Raw genomic sequence first — 20,666 nt, 5'->3', positions numbered from 1 at the left:
CAAATGCATGATTTTAAGATTAGACTAGCCTCAGTAGAGTTGCATAAAATTGTTTCAATGTGAATTTAGAGCCAAAAATAGCAAAAACACATCAGCTAGCTTTTGTTTGAAGTAATCTACAAAGCAAAGTTACTGACTTGTGTAAAAATTCTGTTGAAAGGCAGTAAAGTTGTTACGTAAGCGCCAAAAGCAATTAAACTTGGTCAAGGTGACCCTTCATCCTCAAACAACAGCATTGTGCCTAGATGTTTACAGTATATTCAGTGTACTATATCACACATGCTGATCTGAGATCTCCAATCACAGCAAACAAGCCTAAGTCTCTATTAGGAAGACATTAAAAAACTCAGCTTATCTCCAGATACATCATTTAGAGATTAAAATGGATATATTATTTATTGAAGAAGTTTTGGTGGTGGTTTATTTTTTTTCTGACAGTGCTAGGAGCTCTAGAGAAAAGTAGAATACTGATGTGGTAGATATCTTAGCACATAATACAAATGAAAGTTCAGACTCACCCTGCTATGCAGTTTAGTACTTGTTCAAATGATGTACAACCTGTACTCTGCAGTTGGATATTTTTATTTTTTTAACTTTTTAATACAGCATATTTCTAAAGTTTTGATATTCCTATGCAGAATGTAAACTGCAGTTTACTTGCCATCCTGATTTATATCAGTTCCCATCTTTATATTTTAAATGCATGTGAAGTCTCAGGAAGCCTGAAATGTGTTCACTCACTTCACATGTGTGGGGCCTAAAAGAATACTTGCATTAGTTTGGCGTTGGAATTATCTCTGTATTTTACCACAATATTCTTAATTTTGATGGACTGCTATTTCATTTATTGTCCCTGTGTGGGGTAAGCTGTATAAAACGCAGCATGGACAACTGAACGAAACAAAGTCCTATTAGTATTATATCCACTAATAAGTGATCCTGCAGTTTGCCATGTGGTACTCCTGTTTTCTCATCTGTGAAATAAGGGGCACTGTCTACTGCAAAATACAGTAGGAGAGCTATTTGGAGCATGCTGTTTGTTATCAGGTCCACACTTTTTCATTGTTCCAAATAAGTTTCGATTTATGATGTGACAAACAAGCAAGAATTAAAAATAGGGTGACGATGGAGACAACCTCGCATGAATAACTCTATCCGCTGTTGCTAGTGACATGCAGACACATGATCAAAATGTACTATATTTGCTCTTTTTTACTTATCATTTGTCTCTGCCTCCTTCTTTCTTTCTTTCTTTTTTTCTTTCTTTTTTTTTTTTTTTTTTAATATTATACTGGTTGCATTTTTCCTTATATGCTTTCTGACAAGTTGTCCTTAATTTCTGGGTTTGGGGTGTGAGTGGTTTGGGGCTTGGGGGCGGGTTTTTTTCTTTTGTTTTGTTTTTTTAATCAGCAGCCCTATCTAGGTGACAAATTTTCAGCTACCCTAAGGCTCTGATTTGCACAGGTCAGTCAGATAGTGCTCTGTATTCCTCTGCCATCGTTCAGCTACTCAGCTAAATGGCTTATGAATCTGGGTTGGTCTTTGCAGGTGACATTACACGTAGGTAAAAAGTATAATATCTAGAAACGGAGTGAGTGTTCTGGCAGTACTGAGAGAAACTTTAGGGGATTTTGCAGTGTCAAGCTACATACTCAGCACTATCGTCTTCACGGTGCGCTGGGGAAAAATATTTTAAAATCTGTTGTTTACACTTAGAAAGATCTCCTGGAAATAAAGTTCCTGTAATACATTGCCAGACAGTCATAGAAGACCCTGAAAGTCATGCTGAAGTTTACTCTCTCTTTCTTGGATTTCAAAAATGTACTCAGAAATAAGATTTGAAGGACATTTTTGTTAGTGTAAAGCAACAAAATATAGTAGAGCTAATCCTGCCTTTTAAGAAATTATTAGAAAAATATTGATATCTATGTGCTTTTATCAGGTCTGTAGCATAGGTAATATTCTGCAGAATGGATCCTTTGAATAATTACGGGATATGAAAAGTAGATACAGCTTTTACTATGTCCAAACCCTGTTGTTTCTCAAGTTGTCCCCAGTTCTTCTGCTTGACTTAGAGAAACAACAAATTAACACCTTATAATTGAAATACAAATGACTAATGATAGGGATGCCAGAAGTCTATTACTAAAGTCTTTTAACAGCACAATAACTCAAGAAAGTCTTGATGTGCTACATGGCAAATCCAGTCTTATTTCTAGGCCAACTACATAGAGCCTTCAGTAATAAATGTAATTCTTTCCTTGGCTGTTTTAGAGGTTATTCTACTTTTCCTTTTATCTAGGTAATACAGGTTTAGGTGTATTGGGTGCAATAAAGTGCCTTGAAAGCAGTTTAGCAATGATATTTTTATGCTCTTAAATATATCCAATGACATATACACGCCTATGTGATATAAATAAAGGTTTTAGGATCCACTTCTCTTAAGATATTTATGCAAAGGCTGTCTGTAGACCTTAACAACACACTATCAGATGAATTATAAAAATGTCTGCAGCATAACTTTATGTTAACCCAGTGACCTAACTGTAGTGCCATGAGATCTGAACTCGGGACTGAAATCCTGTAGTACTACACAAACGTTTTCTTTAAAATCTGTGACAGAATAAGAAATTAATCTAAGGGAAATCTCAGAACAGAAAGGTCATAGAAAAAAGCTGCATTTAGGGATTTAAAAAGGTAGAGGTGAGGGTCATCTTATAGGAATCCCACCTTTTTTTTGTAAGGCACTGACCCTCTTCACTTCCCACTGAAATTGCTGCGGTGGTGCCTAGGAATTTGCAGGACCAAACCCCTAACGTGTTACCAACAGCTTTCCCACAGCAGTCAGCTGTCCTCAAAATACGTAATATGTATGCAGCTCACACTTCACTACATCATTAGAGGCAGCACTAGCCTTCAGAAAATGTTTGTATCATTAGCCCAGCTGACTTCAAAGAAAGAAAATTGTATAGCAATAGAGCATTTCTCTCCCCTATAAAAGTCAGGATTAACAAAAGCTACACCTACGTGTGGAGTAGAAGACATCTAATAATAAGATGTCTTTAACAAGACTTGTTAAATTTCTGAACTGGTTTATGTGAAGTGTAATTTATCTCTTGTTCTTTAAGGCACAAATTTTCGTATATTGCTATACACTCATAAAATAGGAGATGTTTTTCAAAATATATTTTTCTCTTCTTTACATATCAGCCAAATGATTAAAATGAACCAGAAGCTGTAGACAGCTGTGGGAACACCTACCCTGTTACAAACAAAATCCCAACAGATAATCCCATAAAGCAAATGTTTTACCAATTCCACTGGTTTCTCTTATGGAATGCAGTGCCACCCGCTGATGATAATACTGAAATCTTGTATCGCTTTTTACTGACGATGTAATTTCCATTTCTATGGGTTCATTTTATAGGTTCTTATATATGTACAAATTTTAGTCTGGTATTTATGTTAGCATACTTTGTTTAAGTTTGCTATAGGAATAAGTTTGGGTTCGGCAGAATGTAAGCCAAGTGTCCTTTAAATTCACTTTCCAATTATGTCCTCTGCTAAAATAGAGCGGGTAAACAATAGGCTAAATTACTACAGGTAACAAATGAGAAATTATGTAGACTCATGATGCTAAATACATTGCGTTTTTCTTGGATTAGCATAAAATTACTGGGCACAGGTGCTTTTGTAATTGGGACTCATTTGGAAAACATTTGTGTTCAGTGACCCTCAAAGTTGAATAGCTGGTTTTTGTGGTGTTATTACGATGCAGTGCCATTTCGAGTAATGTCAGAATGCCATCTGTCCTCACACTTCAATAGTTTTTCTTACATTACAGAAGACTTCTATATATATTTAGCTGCAGATCTCAGTTCTGTTATCTGCAGAAAATTACAAATGTCTTTTTTTATTAAGAATCGTTCTCGTAACTGTACAAGCTCTCATCACCCAAAAGCGTATGGCAGTAGAATTGCCCTGTAAACAGGATGCACTTGACTATCCTCTACAGTAAACTATTAATAAATTTCAGACTTACACAGGTTAGTTTTCTTCTCACTGGAATCAAGCTGCACTTTAAATGATGTAATTTTTTTGTTTAGTTTGGTTTCAAGTCATAAGAAGGCACAATGAAAAAAATGCAAGCTTGAAATATCTGGCAGCCAGAATGACCTTACAGAGCAAATTTAGCTTGTCAGAATGTGCCCAAACTGAAATTTTGCTGGGCTATTATTAGGTCTTATCTAGATCTAATGGGAGTGATTAAAGATTTCCAAGGCTGTAAGAGCCTTCAGGAAATGCTGTCTGATTAGTTCTAGACTTCGGACTGTTCTTTGGCCGGTTGTGATTTTATCCACCCTATTAACGTGAAAGAGAAGTAAAATTAGTCTAAGCATAAGCAGTTTAGGACCAACAATGTTTTGGGGGGAGGTGGTATATGGAGGTATTCGCAGCTTTAGAGTTAGTAACAGATGTAAACTGCAGTACATTGTTTTATTGAAGGTTAAATACCTTTATTGTTTTAACTTTCTATTTTTTTCATACAAAAGATTCTAGTAATAGAAGAGTGAAGTATAAAACAAGAGAACATAGAATTGCTACAGTGAACCAGTAAAGACTAAAAAAGTTGCGGGTAATCAAATAGTTTTTAATGCTCTGCTTTCAGATTATTACACATTTATACAAACTCAAAAAGTATCAGTGTCAATCCTATTGTTCCACCCTCTGCAAAGAAGGGAATCGTTGTTCTTTTCTCTGCTTTATTTCTATTTAGAGCACTTGATAGCTGGGGCATTATAAACATTTACTTTGGAAACTGCTGCGTAGGCTATTCAAGACTTGTACAACTTTAGAACAGAACAAGTGCTTCACGGTGAATAGTTTATTTAATTAATTTTTCTGTTTTTTTCCTTTAAGCCATCACGAGCCATCTACAAGTAGTTTTCTTCTTGCTACTATTATTATTATTATTAGGAAATATTCTAAGACGTAAGGGCCATTCAACTCCTGTTAAAAAAAAACCACCAGGGAGTTGGTTCTTTACTGTCCTTTGTGCAAGTGAACATCTACTCTGTTAACGACAGAGCGTTTTGAAATATAAAATGGATACTGTCAAAAAAAACCCCGAACCCAACGCAAAAGAATAGTGCATGCTCTGGAGAACTTGCAGAGACCTTCAAGCCTAAACGTTGGCAAGTGTAATAACAGTTTGTTCAATATTAACTGTGTCTTCTGGAAGAAAACATAGGAAAATACATACAAAAAAGAACAAACTCGTCACTTTCTCTAACTCTCATGAAATTGCTACCTTGTGGGACTTACAAAATGATCAGATTGCTTTTTCCTTAAATACTGGAAACATACCTTTTAATATCATAGTTTATTGAATTTTCTTTTTATCTTGTCGGTTAGGAAGAATAAGAACCAGGACGTTAGCATGACCTCATTAAAAAATGAATTTTGTAATTAGACTGGTGATATTTGATCTTAATCTTGTGCTATGTCTTTCTTCTCTCACACTTGCGCACACACATGCAATTATATCTAAATGAATATATTATTCATATCAAGATTATATATCATGCTATATATTAGATAGTATAAATTATTTATATAAAATTATATATGGACACATGTGGGGTATGTGTGCATTAAGCACTACTTAGAACTACTTAGATTCTTTTATGGTGGTCATTATTGATTAAAACATAATTTGGACTGTAAGTGTTTAGCCTCACTAGGTTCCAAAATTGTGTGATATATGGGGTTCTCTTTAGTGCTTAATTTTCCTGAACAGCCTACTTAACAACTGACTCCAGTAATTTCAGTATTTCATTGTCTCATATGTTTCATACAAACATATGCCTGCCTGTTATGTGACAAGGAGATGGTGATGTTTTGTCCTCAGCTTAATGTAGATTTATGGGTTTCACAAGGTCATACAAGGAAAAGTGTTTCTAAGTTTTGTTTTCAGTTAATTTAGGTAATTTTGCCCCTCTCGTATAATCTTAACAGAATTTTGTTTTGTTTACTTTTGCTTAATCTTCTCAAAGCATGCGACTTAGATATCCTCTATCCTGTTTGCAGTTAAATATAAGTACGTACATCATTTTGACTCTGTGTTGAAAATGGAGGTACAATGAATCATCACATAGATGCTTTTATTGATCCTGAGAAAACTGATTGCATACATTTTCATGAGGGTTTTTCCCCCCTCAACTGCATGGAAATATAAATAAGAAACTGCAGTTGTTACAAGGAAGTGAGGCAAATGAAAATGTTGGTTTAAGGTTCTACTAGAAAACATGTATTTAAAATATCTGAAATATGCAATGCTTTCAAAATAAGCTGTATTAGAAAAAAACAGCAGAATTCAGAGCACAATGAATGATAAACAGGTGTGGCTTCTTTTTGTTTGTGCATCGCTAGGTATTTGGGGAATTGCTTTAAATTGGCATCCATTGCCTATTTAGAAGTCCTAGAATAGCTCTCCAGCTATTCTGTAGAAGGGCACTGCTCTCCGGCAAGTCCTGCCTCCTTTACCAGCCCCTCGAAGCTGTCTTGGAGGTAGCTGGGTATCAACTTACACACTACATGCCTGAGCATAGTTAATGGAGTTCCACTCCACACTGTAAATAAAAATACATTTTGTATATTACCTGAGGAAGGTGCCTTATTATTTGCATCTTCTGTTTCTGTGCTACTTTCTTATCTTTAAGCACATTTGTGAGTTTGCTACATGTTACGCTGGACTCCCCAGGAGAGGGTGCTTTGCTCTGGTCTCTGACAGTAGACTGTCATCCTCCAGCTCGCTGGAGTTCAGGGAGCGCTGTACTGGCTCTCGTGTAGGAAGGATGTTCAATTAGAGATGAGTTCCACTGGTTTGAGGCGTTAGTAACTAGTTTTTTCCCAAGGAGATTGACTTTAAGTGGAAGAATTATGTAGTAGGAAATACTACAAACAGTGCTTGAAAACTTCAAGGTATCTTCCCTAGCTCTTGACAAACGAGACTTTTTGAATTATTTTTTTTCACTCTTTTAGAGTAGGGTTTTCAAGAGAGGAAGGACCCCAGAACACTTAGAAAAATTTAGAAACCTTAATGTCCATATTATGTCCAACATAATATACTATTGGGAAGTGGCTGTACGTGTGAGGGAAAATTCTGCACTCGTAGTAATGTTATGAAAAGTATGATTCAGGAAATTAACATCTAAATATGTCATCTATCATCCCAAATGATCTATTTGAAAGAACAAGTCCTTTCCCTCTGACGGACGTTCAGCCATTCGAGGTTATTGTGAGTGTTCATCTCGGAGAAATTCCATTACAACCAACGCAAACGCACGTGAAATGTGAAGAAAAGAAGATGTGGTCTGTCGGTATCCTTGTTAAGGTTGTCCTAACAATTTTCACTTCTAATGGGAGTAAAGTTGTCCTACATTACTTGCAAAACTTCTGATTGTTGTGCTCAATGCTCAGTGTTGGCATAATATATACCAGTAAGCAGCTATTTTCCAATTTAAAGATATTTGAATATAGTGCAAATAAAAAAAAAATCAAGGGCAATTCTGTTTACTTAAAAACCAGTATGTAGAAGTTGAAAGATCTGGTACATTGCAGGATTTGCAGTCCTTTGAGAAGAATTGCCCTACATAAATGTAACTCTGGAGATGTGCATTAAATAGAAATAAAAACTGAGCTATGTCTCTCCCACTTATTGTTGAATAATATTGACTGTACAATAGAGAAAAGCTAGTTACCTCTACCGTAAACACAGGCAAATATATGTATATACATACATGATGACCATCACTGTCATAGGTATATTTAGGGTGGTTACTGTTACTAGAATAGGACTCCTCGTTTATTTCTGCATAGGAGTTAAACTGTGGAAGATTTTAAAGTCAGGATAAAAAGAAATGTGATACAATGATTTCCTTTATACTATACGTAGATATTAATACATATTTATCTGTGATTTCTGTTGTGGAAAGACATAGTAGATACTCAATTACTTTAAAATGTCTGAAATTTGTAGGGCTAGGAGGGCGAGTCAGAAGTCTATCATACAATCCAAAACGCTGCTGTGGACTTCTGTAATTGCAAATGGTGCTACTCAAAAAAGAGGGGGGAAGGAAAAGGTGATAGGATTGACACCTTTTTCTTGACTGAAATAAATATGCGAGGCATTATATGGCAGTTGGCCTGTGTGCACATGTGACATACAAAGTCCCTGGTTTCCAGGAGCAGTCAGACAGAACTGACTTTGGAAAGGAGATATTTCTGGCTCCTGCGCTATGCACCTTGCCCAGAAAAGCTCTGACAACTTCATCCACCTGCTACGTACAAAACTGCCCTAGTTTTTTCACAGTAAGTGCTACAAATCCTTGAGCAATTTTGGATTGCCTAGACATGACAATAAGCCTCTTCCATCCCAAAGGAGTAAGACATCTCCCAGAAGAACATAAACCGAGTGCGCCGAGAAGCGGCGATGACTCAGGCCTTGGTCTTTTTCTATTTGTAGCCCCTTTGCAGACCATCTTTTTAGTAACCTCAGTGGAGGCGGGTGAATAGAAGCGACCCCCAGCCCAGGAGGGTCTCTGAGATTGGCCAGACGGATGTCACGAAGCGCAGCCAGGCGCAGCGGGCATGCCCAAGACAGGCTGGCAAGTCTTTGCTGTAGGTAGTTTCTGAATGTTTGTAGATTGGGCCAGTGAAGCTTTTGGTAGCAAAAAATGTGTTTCTGGGCAGACTCCAATGATTTCTGCATTGAAAGTTTATCAAAACAGGATATGAATACGCATATCAGGACATTGCCCATCATTAGAGAAAAATCATCATGGCTCTCAGAACTGCTTTGGTGGGGTTTTTTTTGGTCCTTGGGTATCATGAACTTGCACTCTGCCAGAAACTGCTTAGTTTGTTTGCTTACATTCAAAATGCTGTGCAATCTTCCTGTTAGATCAGTATGAGTATCCTTAATTATTTTTTTTTTAATATGGAAATTGAATATCACTAGAAACCCTTAGTGTAGAAAAGAGTAGAATCTGTGACAGTCTAAGTAACAGGAAATAAATGTGTGGATGGAACCCACATTTGTGTTGGCAGGTCATCTGGCAAGCAGTCCTGTCAACAGCGCTCTGGCATCTCACATGAACAAATGCTGACTAGAGAGTAAGAGTTGTGCAGCCATGCCAAAAAAGCCTTGCGGGAAGAAGAAAGATCTGATAAGACTATTTCTAACATAGGAATGAATTGAACTACACAACAAAGTCAAAAACCTTTTCAAAGATGGAATTCAGTTGACCTAACTTTGCAGGTTTATTTAGCAGTTAAGATGAGGGCATTATAATAACAATGCACGCTTTGAGAAGAAAATTTGTTTGATATTAGAAATGAAAAATATATAAAGCATCACTGAAGGAAATTTCAAAGGCATGAAACAGAATTGGGCTCTGTCATTTATTCCAGTGCAGACTTTGGAAGACAACTCAAAGAAATAATGAGTTTGGTTTGCTTCCCTGTCATAAGTATTCTGCAAGTTTTGCTGCAAGCAAAGTGCACACCAACGGAGTCTAGTTTCATCTGCAAGCATATACATTAAATGCATTGTAAACAATTTTGCTTATTTCAAGTATCTGAAATGCAAAGCTTGGTCTTTAGTCAAGCATGTAAGGTCTCACCAGGAAGATGCTGTAATTTCTAAATTATTTTGAAGGAAAAAAAGATAAAAGGGTTGGGGATCCTTGAAAAAATGTTCGCATGTGAAAACCTGTATTGAAAATCTTTGAGGAGGGTTCAGAAAGCTCTAAGCAAATTAGGAAGGAGTTCAGAAACTGTTTCCAAACCATTTCACTCTGGAACACTTGATGGCATTTTTATTAGGTAAGCTGTCAGTCTAGTAAATAGGCTTCATTCAGACAAATAATAGCATATTCATTTTTTATTAGGAGATATTATTTTTAATAACAAAGGATCTTGTTTGCAAAGTCTACCTCAAAGACTCCCACATCATCAGCAAACAGATAAGCCTTCAAAAATGTTAATTTTGATTTTTTTTTTTTCAATGTAAGAAGTCAGTCTTCATCTCAAAATGTTATAGATTAGAAGTACCTACATAAGATGCAAGAAAGCCCTGTGGTGTTCTGGCCATAAGGACAGAACTCAGATTTAGATGACCCAGCCAGGGCCTGGCAAGACACCTTGCCCTCTGTTCTGCTATCCTCCTCTGGCTGCTGCGAGAAATGTGGTGATGTTTTAAACTAGAACTCAAGACGCGCAGATCAACGTCAGCTCAGGGTAACAATATGAAAAATAATTGGAGATGATGGTTGTGCAATAGCCAAATGGATGCAATGTTTATCCTTTAGTAACCAGCCAGGGAATGAAGCAGACCTGTTGCTGCTCCCTAGCTTGGCTGGTGTCTGAGCAGTGCAGCTGTGGCAAGTGATTTTTAAAGGCTGTTACAGAATCCGATCCTACTGGTTAAGGTAATCATATGAAAATTGAAACACCTCAAAAAATCTTTAGTTTTGGGAGAGAAAAAAGAGGAAGACTTCGAAGACATAATATTGCACTTGACTATTTTGAATATTGAAAAGGGTGAGAATTGGAAATTTTCCTGGTTTCCCCTTTCCTAGAGGTAGGAAATGCTGTAGACATTTGAAAACTTGACATTGGGAAAGTGCTTTCTTGATGACAGCCTCACCAAAATATCCCAAACTTGCCCTTGTTCTGTAGAAATGAGTACAACATACTGAGAAATTGGGTATATCTGCTACGTATATAAATTGCTAAGGTACAGTCTTGAGCAGGAATCAAATTCTGAAATGAGAGGCACTATGCACAGGCATTTATTCTCCTGAGTTAATAAGGCTTCAAGCTGGCTGGTTTTCCTGGCATCCCACGTGGATTTACTGGTTCAGGTAGTCAAGAAATCAGGTGAATGTGTGTACTATTATTCACTGTACATATGGCTCTTATTCAATGGGAAGAAATTTAAGTTTGCAGAACTGCAATAATTCTTTCAGTCCAAACAGGCAAATCACTCAATACAGGTATGAAATGACATTCATTATTTAACAAAACAATTATTTATATTGATCTTTTTCTTAATCTGTTCACCTCCTCATCGCTTTTTCTAGTAGTCAATTGCTCTACAAAACTAACAATTCCTCACTGGAGAGCTGTTAAACAGAGACTATATTGCAAATAGTAACCAGCTGGGTTTGTTTTCTCCTGTTCTCCATCAGTTTTGAAAACTTTGTATTTGTTAGCAATTCAACGCAGTATAAGAGACATGAGGAAAGGATGGTTCAAGCTTTCAAAACTGGTGTCTGAAGTTCCAACTTTTCTTTGCAGACAAATTAGTTTGATTCGTTCCCTGTCCCCATTTCCCTGAACAGTTTCAACATATCTTGCAGACAATTTGATGGAAGCCAAATCCCCAAGCATAGTTACAAGCTCTTCATGATCTGAAACTTATAATGAAAAAAGAGGCTCATAAATGCTATTTTTTAAATTTGATTATTTTCTGGGATCATATTGTATAAGAGTAGCAGTAAGTCATTACATTTTGATTTGGGTTTGGGGGGGTGTTTTTTGTTATTTTGGGGGTTTTTTTTAGCAAAGGTATATTTTGGAAACAGTTACAAATCTTATGTAACTTACATTCCTTCCGTGAATTTCAGTGGACTTTGAATTAGACACTGGAAGGTGAATGCTTTTTAAACAAATAATTCTGCAGAACTAAGAACAACAAGGTGGTGATCATAATGACCATCTCATGACTATCAGCACATTATGGTGCATCCAGCTGTTTTAGTTACTTTACGTCTCAGCAGAGTACGCAGTTGTGATGTACAAGCAATGATACATGTATCAGGATATCAAGTTAATTTAGCAATACATTTTCCAGGTTTCACTGATTTTTGAAATAATTCCTTGTGGTGCTATGCCATGGTCTAGTATTTAAGGCCGCAAAATTATGAAGCTATCAAGGTAAATTAAAAAATACTGAGGTATATAAATATAGCGCAAGCTCCATATAAAAAAAGCAGTGCATATTCTTCCTGTTCATATCCCTTTGAATATTAAAAGTTGCAGGAAATATGGAAAAACATGCCTAAAACGGACAATATTTCAGTGGAAGGAAATTCACTGCTTATATAAAGCAGTAGCCTGGATTGTAGAGTAACTGCCCCATATAGTAGTCCATTTTGAGTGTAAGGAGGTAAGTGAAAGGCGTAAAATGGAACACATTTTGCCAGCTCGCAATGACGTGAGGTCCCAGCAGGGAGAGACTGTAGACAGCTGAAGTAAGCTACAGCAGTTCATAAACCGCTTCAACTCAGGGCCTAAATCTTTCCCAGAATCCCCAAGAGTCAGAGGAATAAGAGTTCTGAAAATGCTTTTTTTTTTTTTATCTCCTTTACCCATACCCCCTCCAAATGTTTACACAAAATAAGATGTAATTTAACTTGTACTTCATTATGATCTTGCTTAGTAACATACAAAGCAATATACCACCAAGTCATTCTGGCGTGGTCAGTTTTCAGGTACAAAGTCTTGATTACTCATATGGAAGTAATCCTTTACAAGGGAGTGCTTTAATGAGAATGTGTATTAAAACATTCCCTTCATAAAATTTGCTGAAAATGCAGCGTATAAAGTAGTTAACAGTTTGCAATACCTGACCCATTGATTTTTTTGTCCTTATCCTGTTTTTTCAAATGTGACTTAGATATCTGAAATTTTATCTATATTAACCTTTTCTTTTCTTTTCTTTTTTTATTTCCTATGTCCAGCGAAATGCCTCAGCAGAGAAGGAGAATCTTCATGTGGCCTCGAGAAAGGAAGAAAATCAGAGCATCCAGGAGTGCGATTCTCAAGATGTAAGCTTAGCTCACCTAAAAATCAGGGTCTGATCTAGATTGTATGAAAACATTAATGCCTTAGGCGATTATCGATGTGACTTACTTTTCCTAGTCAAACTGGTACATATATTTTATAAGCCAGTTATGTTCTGCATTAAAGTGCTGAGGAGCAAATGCTCTTTGCTGTCAATCTGTGCAGGTATGCTCTCTGGGTTTCTTTTAAAGACTACTCAGTAGAACTTGTAGGGTTGTTGCAGGAAGAGCAGCAGTGGAAAAGATGTGATCTGCTGTTCAACCATTTCAAGAATTGGTTTGTTCCTGGTTCAGAAGTTGCTGCATTATAGCGAGAGGCAGAACCTTGTTTACATAATGTTTCCACTAATAATCAGGCACAGCTGTCACAGATGCTTCATTTGATAAAACAAAACCTTTGGGGAGATGTAAGAGGTGACAGCGTAATAGTTGAAAGTATGTAATCTCGTCCACTGCCAGTCTAGGAAAGCCGCAAGCTGTGTTTTTCTTATGACACGTCTGACAGAAACCTAAATCTGCTGCTTTTACTGAGGCAAAACTCTCATTCAAACAGCATGGTGGGAGCTGTTAACAGAAATCCCAAATGCACGTATTATGGCTGCAATTATAACGATACAAATAAACCAGGAAAAAACAGAAAGAATGAGAGAGACAAAATTTGTTGAGAGAATGTTCTGGCTGCTCTGTAGTCTAAAAAGTATGGTGCTACCTTGACTAATTTGCAGGCGAAATATAGAAGACAGCAAGAAAAAGCCTGTCACAACGGCTCTGGATTGAACTACTGAACACATTACCTTCCTCCAAATGTAACCGACTCCTGCGGAGGTAACTGGGTAGCTTGCTGGTAGCAAGCATAGCAATGTGTAGCAATGTGAAGAAAAGTTTGGAAAACAAATCTCAGATAATTCAGTAGCCAACAAATTGTAAAAAACTGTATATATTATCCATTTACTACAAATATGTTTCTAGTTTTATTAATTATCAATTATAAGTGAGTTTCCCTCTGCCACATCCTCTAGAGGGGGGCAGACACAAGGAGAAATTGTGTATCCAGGAGAAGAGTCCATAATTTGCTGTTGTGCACCTTTCTTAATGTCTAAAGATGAAGGAAACTTCATTTCTTACTAAGAAAAATTGAAAGAGGAGAAGAAAGAATAAGGTGTAAAATTCTGGAGTCAGAGTGAACTCCATTTAGGTTATGACTAGAGGTTGGTAACCGCCTGGGAAAGTTATGGGAAGTTTGATGGAATATGGGTTACTTTAGGTAGAGGCTGAATTCATTTAGGCTGAATATTTGTGGAAGGAGGTTCAAGCAACTTTTTTTTACAGAAGTGAATACTTTAAAGCAGGGAGCAAAAAAAAAAGTTGTTAAAGCATTTCACAAATCAAGAGACAATTTAATTTCTGTGTCAAGTAATGCAACAAAAGATACCTAAAAGATGTACTTTTCCATAAAATCAAGTATTTTGATTAGAGTGTGATGGTGTCTTTTTGTGCTTCTAGCAACTAGTATTTTTAGCCATTTAGTCAGCACGGTATGCTGCTGGGTATGAAAAATTTGTCTGAGAAAGCAGGAGACTCCAACTGGAGTTAGAAGTCTTGGGGAGTCAAACTATTTTTCAGGATTCAAGTTAAATTAAAATCTAACCATGTTCCCTGCCTTCATCTAAGTAGCATTATAACGCAAAGAAAAAGAAATTAGGCTATATATCTATATTTGAGTAAACGGTTTAAGGTTTATATCCTTTAATCTCTCAATAAGCATATTTTAAGACCAATTCTATATTGTATGGGACATTTCCTATAAACTTTAAATCTTTAAGGTCTGTTAAATCTGTATTTGGCAAAACATCCTGTATGGAGGAAAAATTAGTAAAATTAGAGAAAGCATACCATAGGGGTATTCAAATTCACTGTGCCTTGCTAGATAATGTTCCTTATTGGAAAATTAAGCAGGCAAGAGTTTTATCAGTCTCATCTTGCTTTTAAATATTTTGCTGCTAGAAATTAATTTTCTAACTGAAAAATGGGTATATTACGGAGTATTCGTAGTTGCATTCTGTTTGCATTAAAAAAAAAAAATCAATCTAGGTTTCACACTAGTACACAAAAAGGTGTCTGTGAAACGTCTTTGTGCTGTGCTTGCAGTGCCTGTTGAAGGGAATGGCTTTGGGAGCCAAGGTGCAAAAAAGATTGTTAGGAGAGCCACACCTACAAGCAAGGAAGCCATGAAAAGTCTGGTATTTATCCCAACTAGAAATAGAATCTCCAGTGTAATTAAAAACTTGCAGATACAGGAAGACATGTTTTCTTCACAATAAGTGCGACTTTTAAGGTGTATCTTTTTTTTATTTATTCCCATGTTGAATTGGAAACAAAAATTGTTCAGATTGCTTTTTGTTCGTATAAAACCAATTGATTGGTATGATTCAAAGAGAATTCCAGGAGTTAGTTCTTGTGGAGATAGCTGCAAAGCAACACCCAACCAGGAGCTCTTCTGAAGTGCAGCAGCATGGCCACTGGCCCGCCGGACAAACTGCAACGGTCCGGTCGGTCCTAAAAGTGAAAGAGTAGATCTACGCATATAGCTCAGGTAATACACAATATACATAACGTTTTAGAAATACTTATTTTCAAATTGTGGTTGCATTCAAAGTACTGGATTTTCTTGCCAGAGGGACGTTAGATAATTATTTTCTCAGAGAATTTTCTCCATTTCTATGCTACCATCTCCCCGCTGACCTGTGAAGCTTTATGGGAAATCCGTCCTCCCTCCCAGGATTCCATGCTTGAACTTTCGACAACGGCTCATTTGGAGCCTGTCACAGGAGAATAAAACATGCCAGTTTGTCAGAATCCCCTGATTTCACTTCAAATACCACACAAACTTCACTTATGAAAATGGGGAAGTTTTTTGGTAAACCCAAGGATTGATTAAAGAAAAGCAGCAAAATTTTGAAAGAGAACCAAAGCATTAAAATATATTTTTCACAACTGTTCCAACTATTTTACAAGTCCAAGGACCTACCTTGACCACTTATTGTTCTGTGGGTTGCTCACAGTGACAAGTAAAGTAATTTTCCTAGTTGTTTAAGTTGAAATTTTTTTTCTCTCTTACACACACTGTCCATCTGAATGTGGACTGCATGGGACATAATAACAGTGCAGATGATGAGACTGAGCCGGTAACCACTTCCCACATTTTATTATTATTTTTTATATCTTATGTTAACAGATAGGTATTTTTTTAGAGACAAGAAAGAATTCGAATTAATTAGTTTTGAGAAATGAACTAAAAATGTCTCTTTCCACAATTAACCCTCATATGATGACTTCAGAGATACCACCTTAAATCCTGAAAGAACTAGAAGCAATTTATTTTCCTAAAGGTTCATATTACTTCAATAGTACAAAGCTGAGATTTCTACCTGTGAACACTATCACTTTGAGAAAATTCCAGACTTGGGAATACATTAGAGTTGTTGTCATAATTTTATCATTATTTGGTTGTGTGTGTTTGTGTGTTTTTATCAGAAGTTTTTACAGCTGCTAAACTCCCAATGAGGGAAGTATAGGCTGGATGACAGGTTCTCATGTGCCATTTGTTTAAGAAAAAAAAAAATGAAGGGTGAGGCTAAGATAAAAGAACAGGACCTCAATAAATATGCTTAAAACCAAAATGTTGCTTAGAACCCTAATATTTCAGCAACGCTTTCTCAGAGCTTTGCAAAGCTCTTCCGATTGTCTCTCTGATAAACAAAATGTGATTTATGTTTTGGAAGAACTACTGTAGTAAACACTGGCTAGAGAAGAACATGCAATGTTTCAGTTGTTAAGGCAAAAAATACAGGGAAATAGCTAGTTACTGGTCTCAACCAGTATTTTTTAGTCTGTATGGCTAAGCTTCCCTCTCTCTGTCTCAAATTTGTAATCCTACTGCAATTTCTTCTTTATGGTTTTAAGCATGTTCGTAATGATTAATGTAGTTTACATCGAGATGAATACAAGTGATGATTTGTTTACAAATGGGATACAGGCAGGCCAAATTACGTTAGCTGGTTTTGAAATTAGATACTGCTGATACCTTAGTTGTCATGAAATTTGACATGGGACCTGTAGCAGCCAGAAGTAGGTAGGATATCTTGTAATACATCTTGATTGTTTCAAACCATCTGAGATTTGTCAAAGAAAAAAAAAATCTTAACTCCAGTTTTCTCTTAAAATTTTCCCTTATTTAGATTATTATTATTATTGTTTTATTAGATGAATCTTGTCAATGCTATTTTTTCTTAGTCTTGTCCAGAGATGTTTTCCCTATGACTGGCTCCTGAAAGTCTCTGTGCAGAACCAGAGTTCTGCAGAACTCTTTTCCCCAGTATCATTTCCTTTTTCCCTCTTCCCAAAAGTTATTGGGAGATTTTTTTCACTTTTACACCAGAGCGTACTTGGTCCCTTTTTCATATCAAATAATTCTTATGCATGTAACAAGTCATCTAAAACCACCTATTTGGTAGTGCTAAAACATCAAACAATTTATGAAGTGATTCTTTGTTCTCTGTTCCCATCTTAGATTTCTTGCTCTTTGTCCTTGTAGAGTCCTCTCTGATAAATAAAAGTGATAGTGCTTTTATTTACTGCCTTAATTTCCTGCAGTAAACAAACACTGCGTGTTCATTAATCATTCAGTGACAAAGGACACTGAGTATTGGAACAAAACTTGTATATGTTTCTAAGCAACCACAGCACTTTGCTTCATTTTTCTCTATCAGTTTCAACGGCAGAGCTTTGATCGCATTGTACTCTTCCGTTGCTTTCCCAATGGAGTAATAAGGGAAAAAAGAAATCATCATTATAACAAAATTTCAACTTGATAAAATTCTTAAAGTGAATTCAGTAATTCAGTTCCCTAAATGAGGACTATGAAGGTCATAAGAACTTACATAATCTTAGTTTAACCGTCCACTCGGTACACTGTGCTCTAAAATAGGAGAAGGATATGAAAAACTGCAGAAGCGTCTTATGAAAGTGTACGTGCACACCTCACCCCTCACCTTTGCATATCTTTCTTCTAAACAGTGAGGGTGAGATTGAAATACAGATCTGTAATGAATTCATGAGCAAAACTGATAAAACGTGTCCTTGGATAAACTGTGGACCTAACTTGGCTAACGACGACTAAGATACCTAGTTTGTCGGTTGACCTAACCGTGCCTTCCTTTTCTCTTGTACCTGGTTTAGTTTCTTCAGCACTAGCTCAGTACTTGTCCATCGTACTCTACAAACATCCCGCATACCTGCTTTAGTGCCTGCTGAAGTCTGTAGTGATGCGAAGGAATGCTGAAGCTGCAATATTTGGTCTACTAAATCTCTGTGATACCCTTTAGCAGCAGCGGAATTATTTTCTAATGGTAAAAGCTGAATATAATATCACTTATTTAAACTTCTTGATTTCCTGTCCACTTGTGATACGTTGGATGATTATTTGAGCAATAAAGCCAGTTCTTATTTGCTGCGTTGATGCAGCGGAATACCCTTATAGTTACATTGTTCAGCGGTTTGTGGATCAAATTGCATAGATTAATAGCCAAGGGACATGCTGAACTTGAACTGGCTTTTTGAAAATTCTTTTCAAATGAAGATGCACACTTGGCTGATCCACCTTTATAATTTATACATTTAGCTGTGAACCTCTCCAGCTCCGCTGTATAATTCGCTAGGCGAACTGAATACTGTAACTTCTGAAATTTTCCATACTTTACTGATCAAGCTGCATATTTTGTAACCAGAATTTCATACAAAGATACTTTGTTAATCAAACTGCATGCTAAATTGATAAAGGTGGCACAGTATTTCAAGACATATGCCCCACCTCCATTTTTCTGTCTTGTTAAATTTCTCGCTTACTGTTCTTGATACTTTTTTTCCTCTTGTATATACAAAAAGTATTGCTTAAGGCAAAATGCACTCGTATGAAAATTTTATTTTACAGACACAAATAGATCGTTAATATGTTTCTTAAAGTTTATGTAGAGCAAGTGACAAGCATTCAACATCACTCAACAGAAGAAACTACGCAATTTGAAGAGAGTTAACAACAGTGAAAACAGTGAAATGGCATAGCCAACTGTCAAACACACTTGAATATAATTTTCCAGAATTTCTTTTTCCTGAAGCCTTTTCCTTGGGAAAGGTTTAGCTTTCACTACTTGGAATTCTGCCTGCTGTGTGCTAGAGCTTTTAAAGTTGAGTGTTCAAACATTAGATCCTTCTTGATGTTTTATGATAAAAATACAGCATATGTAATTTAATTAATATAATGTTTGTCTTACAAATGTGCCCATAATTACAAAATATATGGCAGGCATACTGGAAATACCAGTCAGAACAACCTAATGGCAAGGTAAAGAATGCTTCCACACACAAAATACAGAGTTTATTCCGTAAAATTAATTCATTCATGGGTGAAAATCTGGGATCTGTCACTGATGGTTAGATACAGCACAAGAAATCATTATAATTTTTATTAAAATAAGGAAATATTAGGGAAGAGGGGAAAAAAGAGAAGGCAAGAGACTAAGCTTCAGAGAAATGCATCTTTCTGTCTTGTTTGACTGCTCTGAGCCATAAAACTACTTGAAGAACTAGTCATCATTTACTTAATAACCATGTACCTGGATGATTACTGGCTGCAATTATAAGCATTGAAGGTTTGCTTCCTGAAGCTAGAAAAAGGAGGTTGATTTTGTGGGCACATGTTAATGAAGCTAGGACAAAATGTACTTGATTGAGAAGTCCTTAGGAACTGAAGAAAATATCAATAGCAGAATCTCTCCTCATCTCTGATGAACCTATAAATGTGACAGTTGCAGTTAAAGCTTTAAGGAATGTTAAGCTTAGCTGGGTGAGGAAAACAAGGGAATGGTCCAAATACTCTTTCCTACCCGGTGAGGTAAGCAGTTTGTGGCTAACGAATATAACAAATACTATTTGAATTTCCAAAACATCAGTTTAAAGTATAACAAGAAATTGGAGAATTGAGAATTTAGTGTAAAAATGCATTTAGCTTGCATTTTGTTTTCAACGCCTGTACACCACATGGGGATTTTGTGAAATATTTGGAATGCAGTAGTGTATTGATATAGGGAACACGAGGACTGTGCTTCTGAATGGGACCCAGAGTTAGTCTACCATCCCCGTTCCCTTTGAAACTGCTACCCTCAACCTCCTTAAAGGAATGCAGAAGAAAGCACAGAACATAGTTAAGGATAAAGTGCTTGGTTTGTTCTAAATGCCAGTGGCAGGAAATAGAAATAGACTTTGGTAATGAAGTTAGAACTTTAGAATGTTGTTAGCTTTTTTGCTGTCGGTTTCATTAAATGCAAAACAGTACGCTGAAGTATTTTTAGCAAGATCTTGCATTAAAAGACATCTTTTCACCATGCTAACCGTAATTTGCACTGGTTTTAATGTTGCAATATTTTGCTCGTCAATATGTTTCAGGTAGACCAAACCATGCCTGTAGAATTACCTTCTCCTTACTTTACAGCTTCCCAGGTATTTAGTCTTGTCCGCCTCTGCCATGTCCTCTGCCTTTTGATCTGCATTCTTTATTCACCTGTCACTACAGGCACAAATAAGAAAATATAACCAATGTTATTATGTTGTATTGTTATGTGGACCCTAGAGCCACGTACTATGCTTCTGGATGTCTGGGAAGACATTAGCTAAAGGGCAAAGGGCAGTCATCTGGATACG

General features: G+C 36.5%; 1 protein-coding gene across 1 annotated transcript in view; it reads left to right on the top strand.

Annotated features, from left to right (window-relative positions):
• LUZP2 (leucine zipper protein 2) overlaps positions 1-20,666 on the top strand; it is a 326,692-nt gene that overhangs the window by 298,997 nt on the left and 7,029 nt on the right. The window contains exon 12 of the mRNA XM_052811608.1: positions 12,810-12,896. Coding sequence (XP_052667568.1) covers positions 12,810-12,896 — 87 coding nt within the window. The remainder of the gene's footprint in view (positions 1-12,809; positions 12,897-20,666) is intronic.

This window comes from Harpia harpyja, chromosome 16, assembly GCF_026419915.1.
Source record: "Harpia harpyja isolate bHarHar1 chromosome 16, bHarHar1 primary haplotype, whole genome shotgun sequence".
Classification (NCBI taxonomy): domain Eukaryota; kingdom Metazoa; phylum Chordata; class Aves; order Accipitriformes; family Accipitridae; genus Harpia; species Harpia harpyja.
Note: the sequence above shows the minus strand (reverse complement) of the source record. Positions and strands in the feature narration are given on the sequence as shown.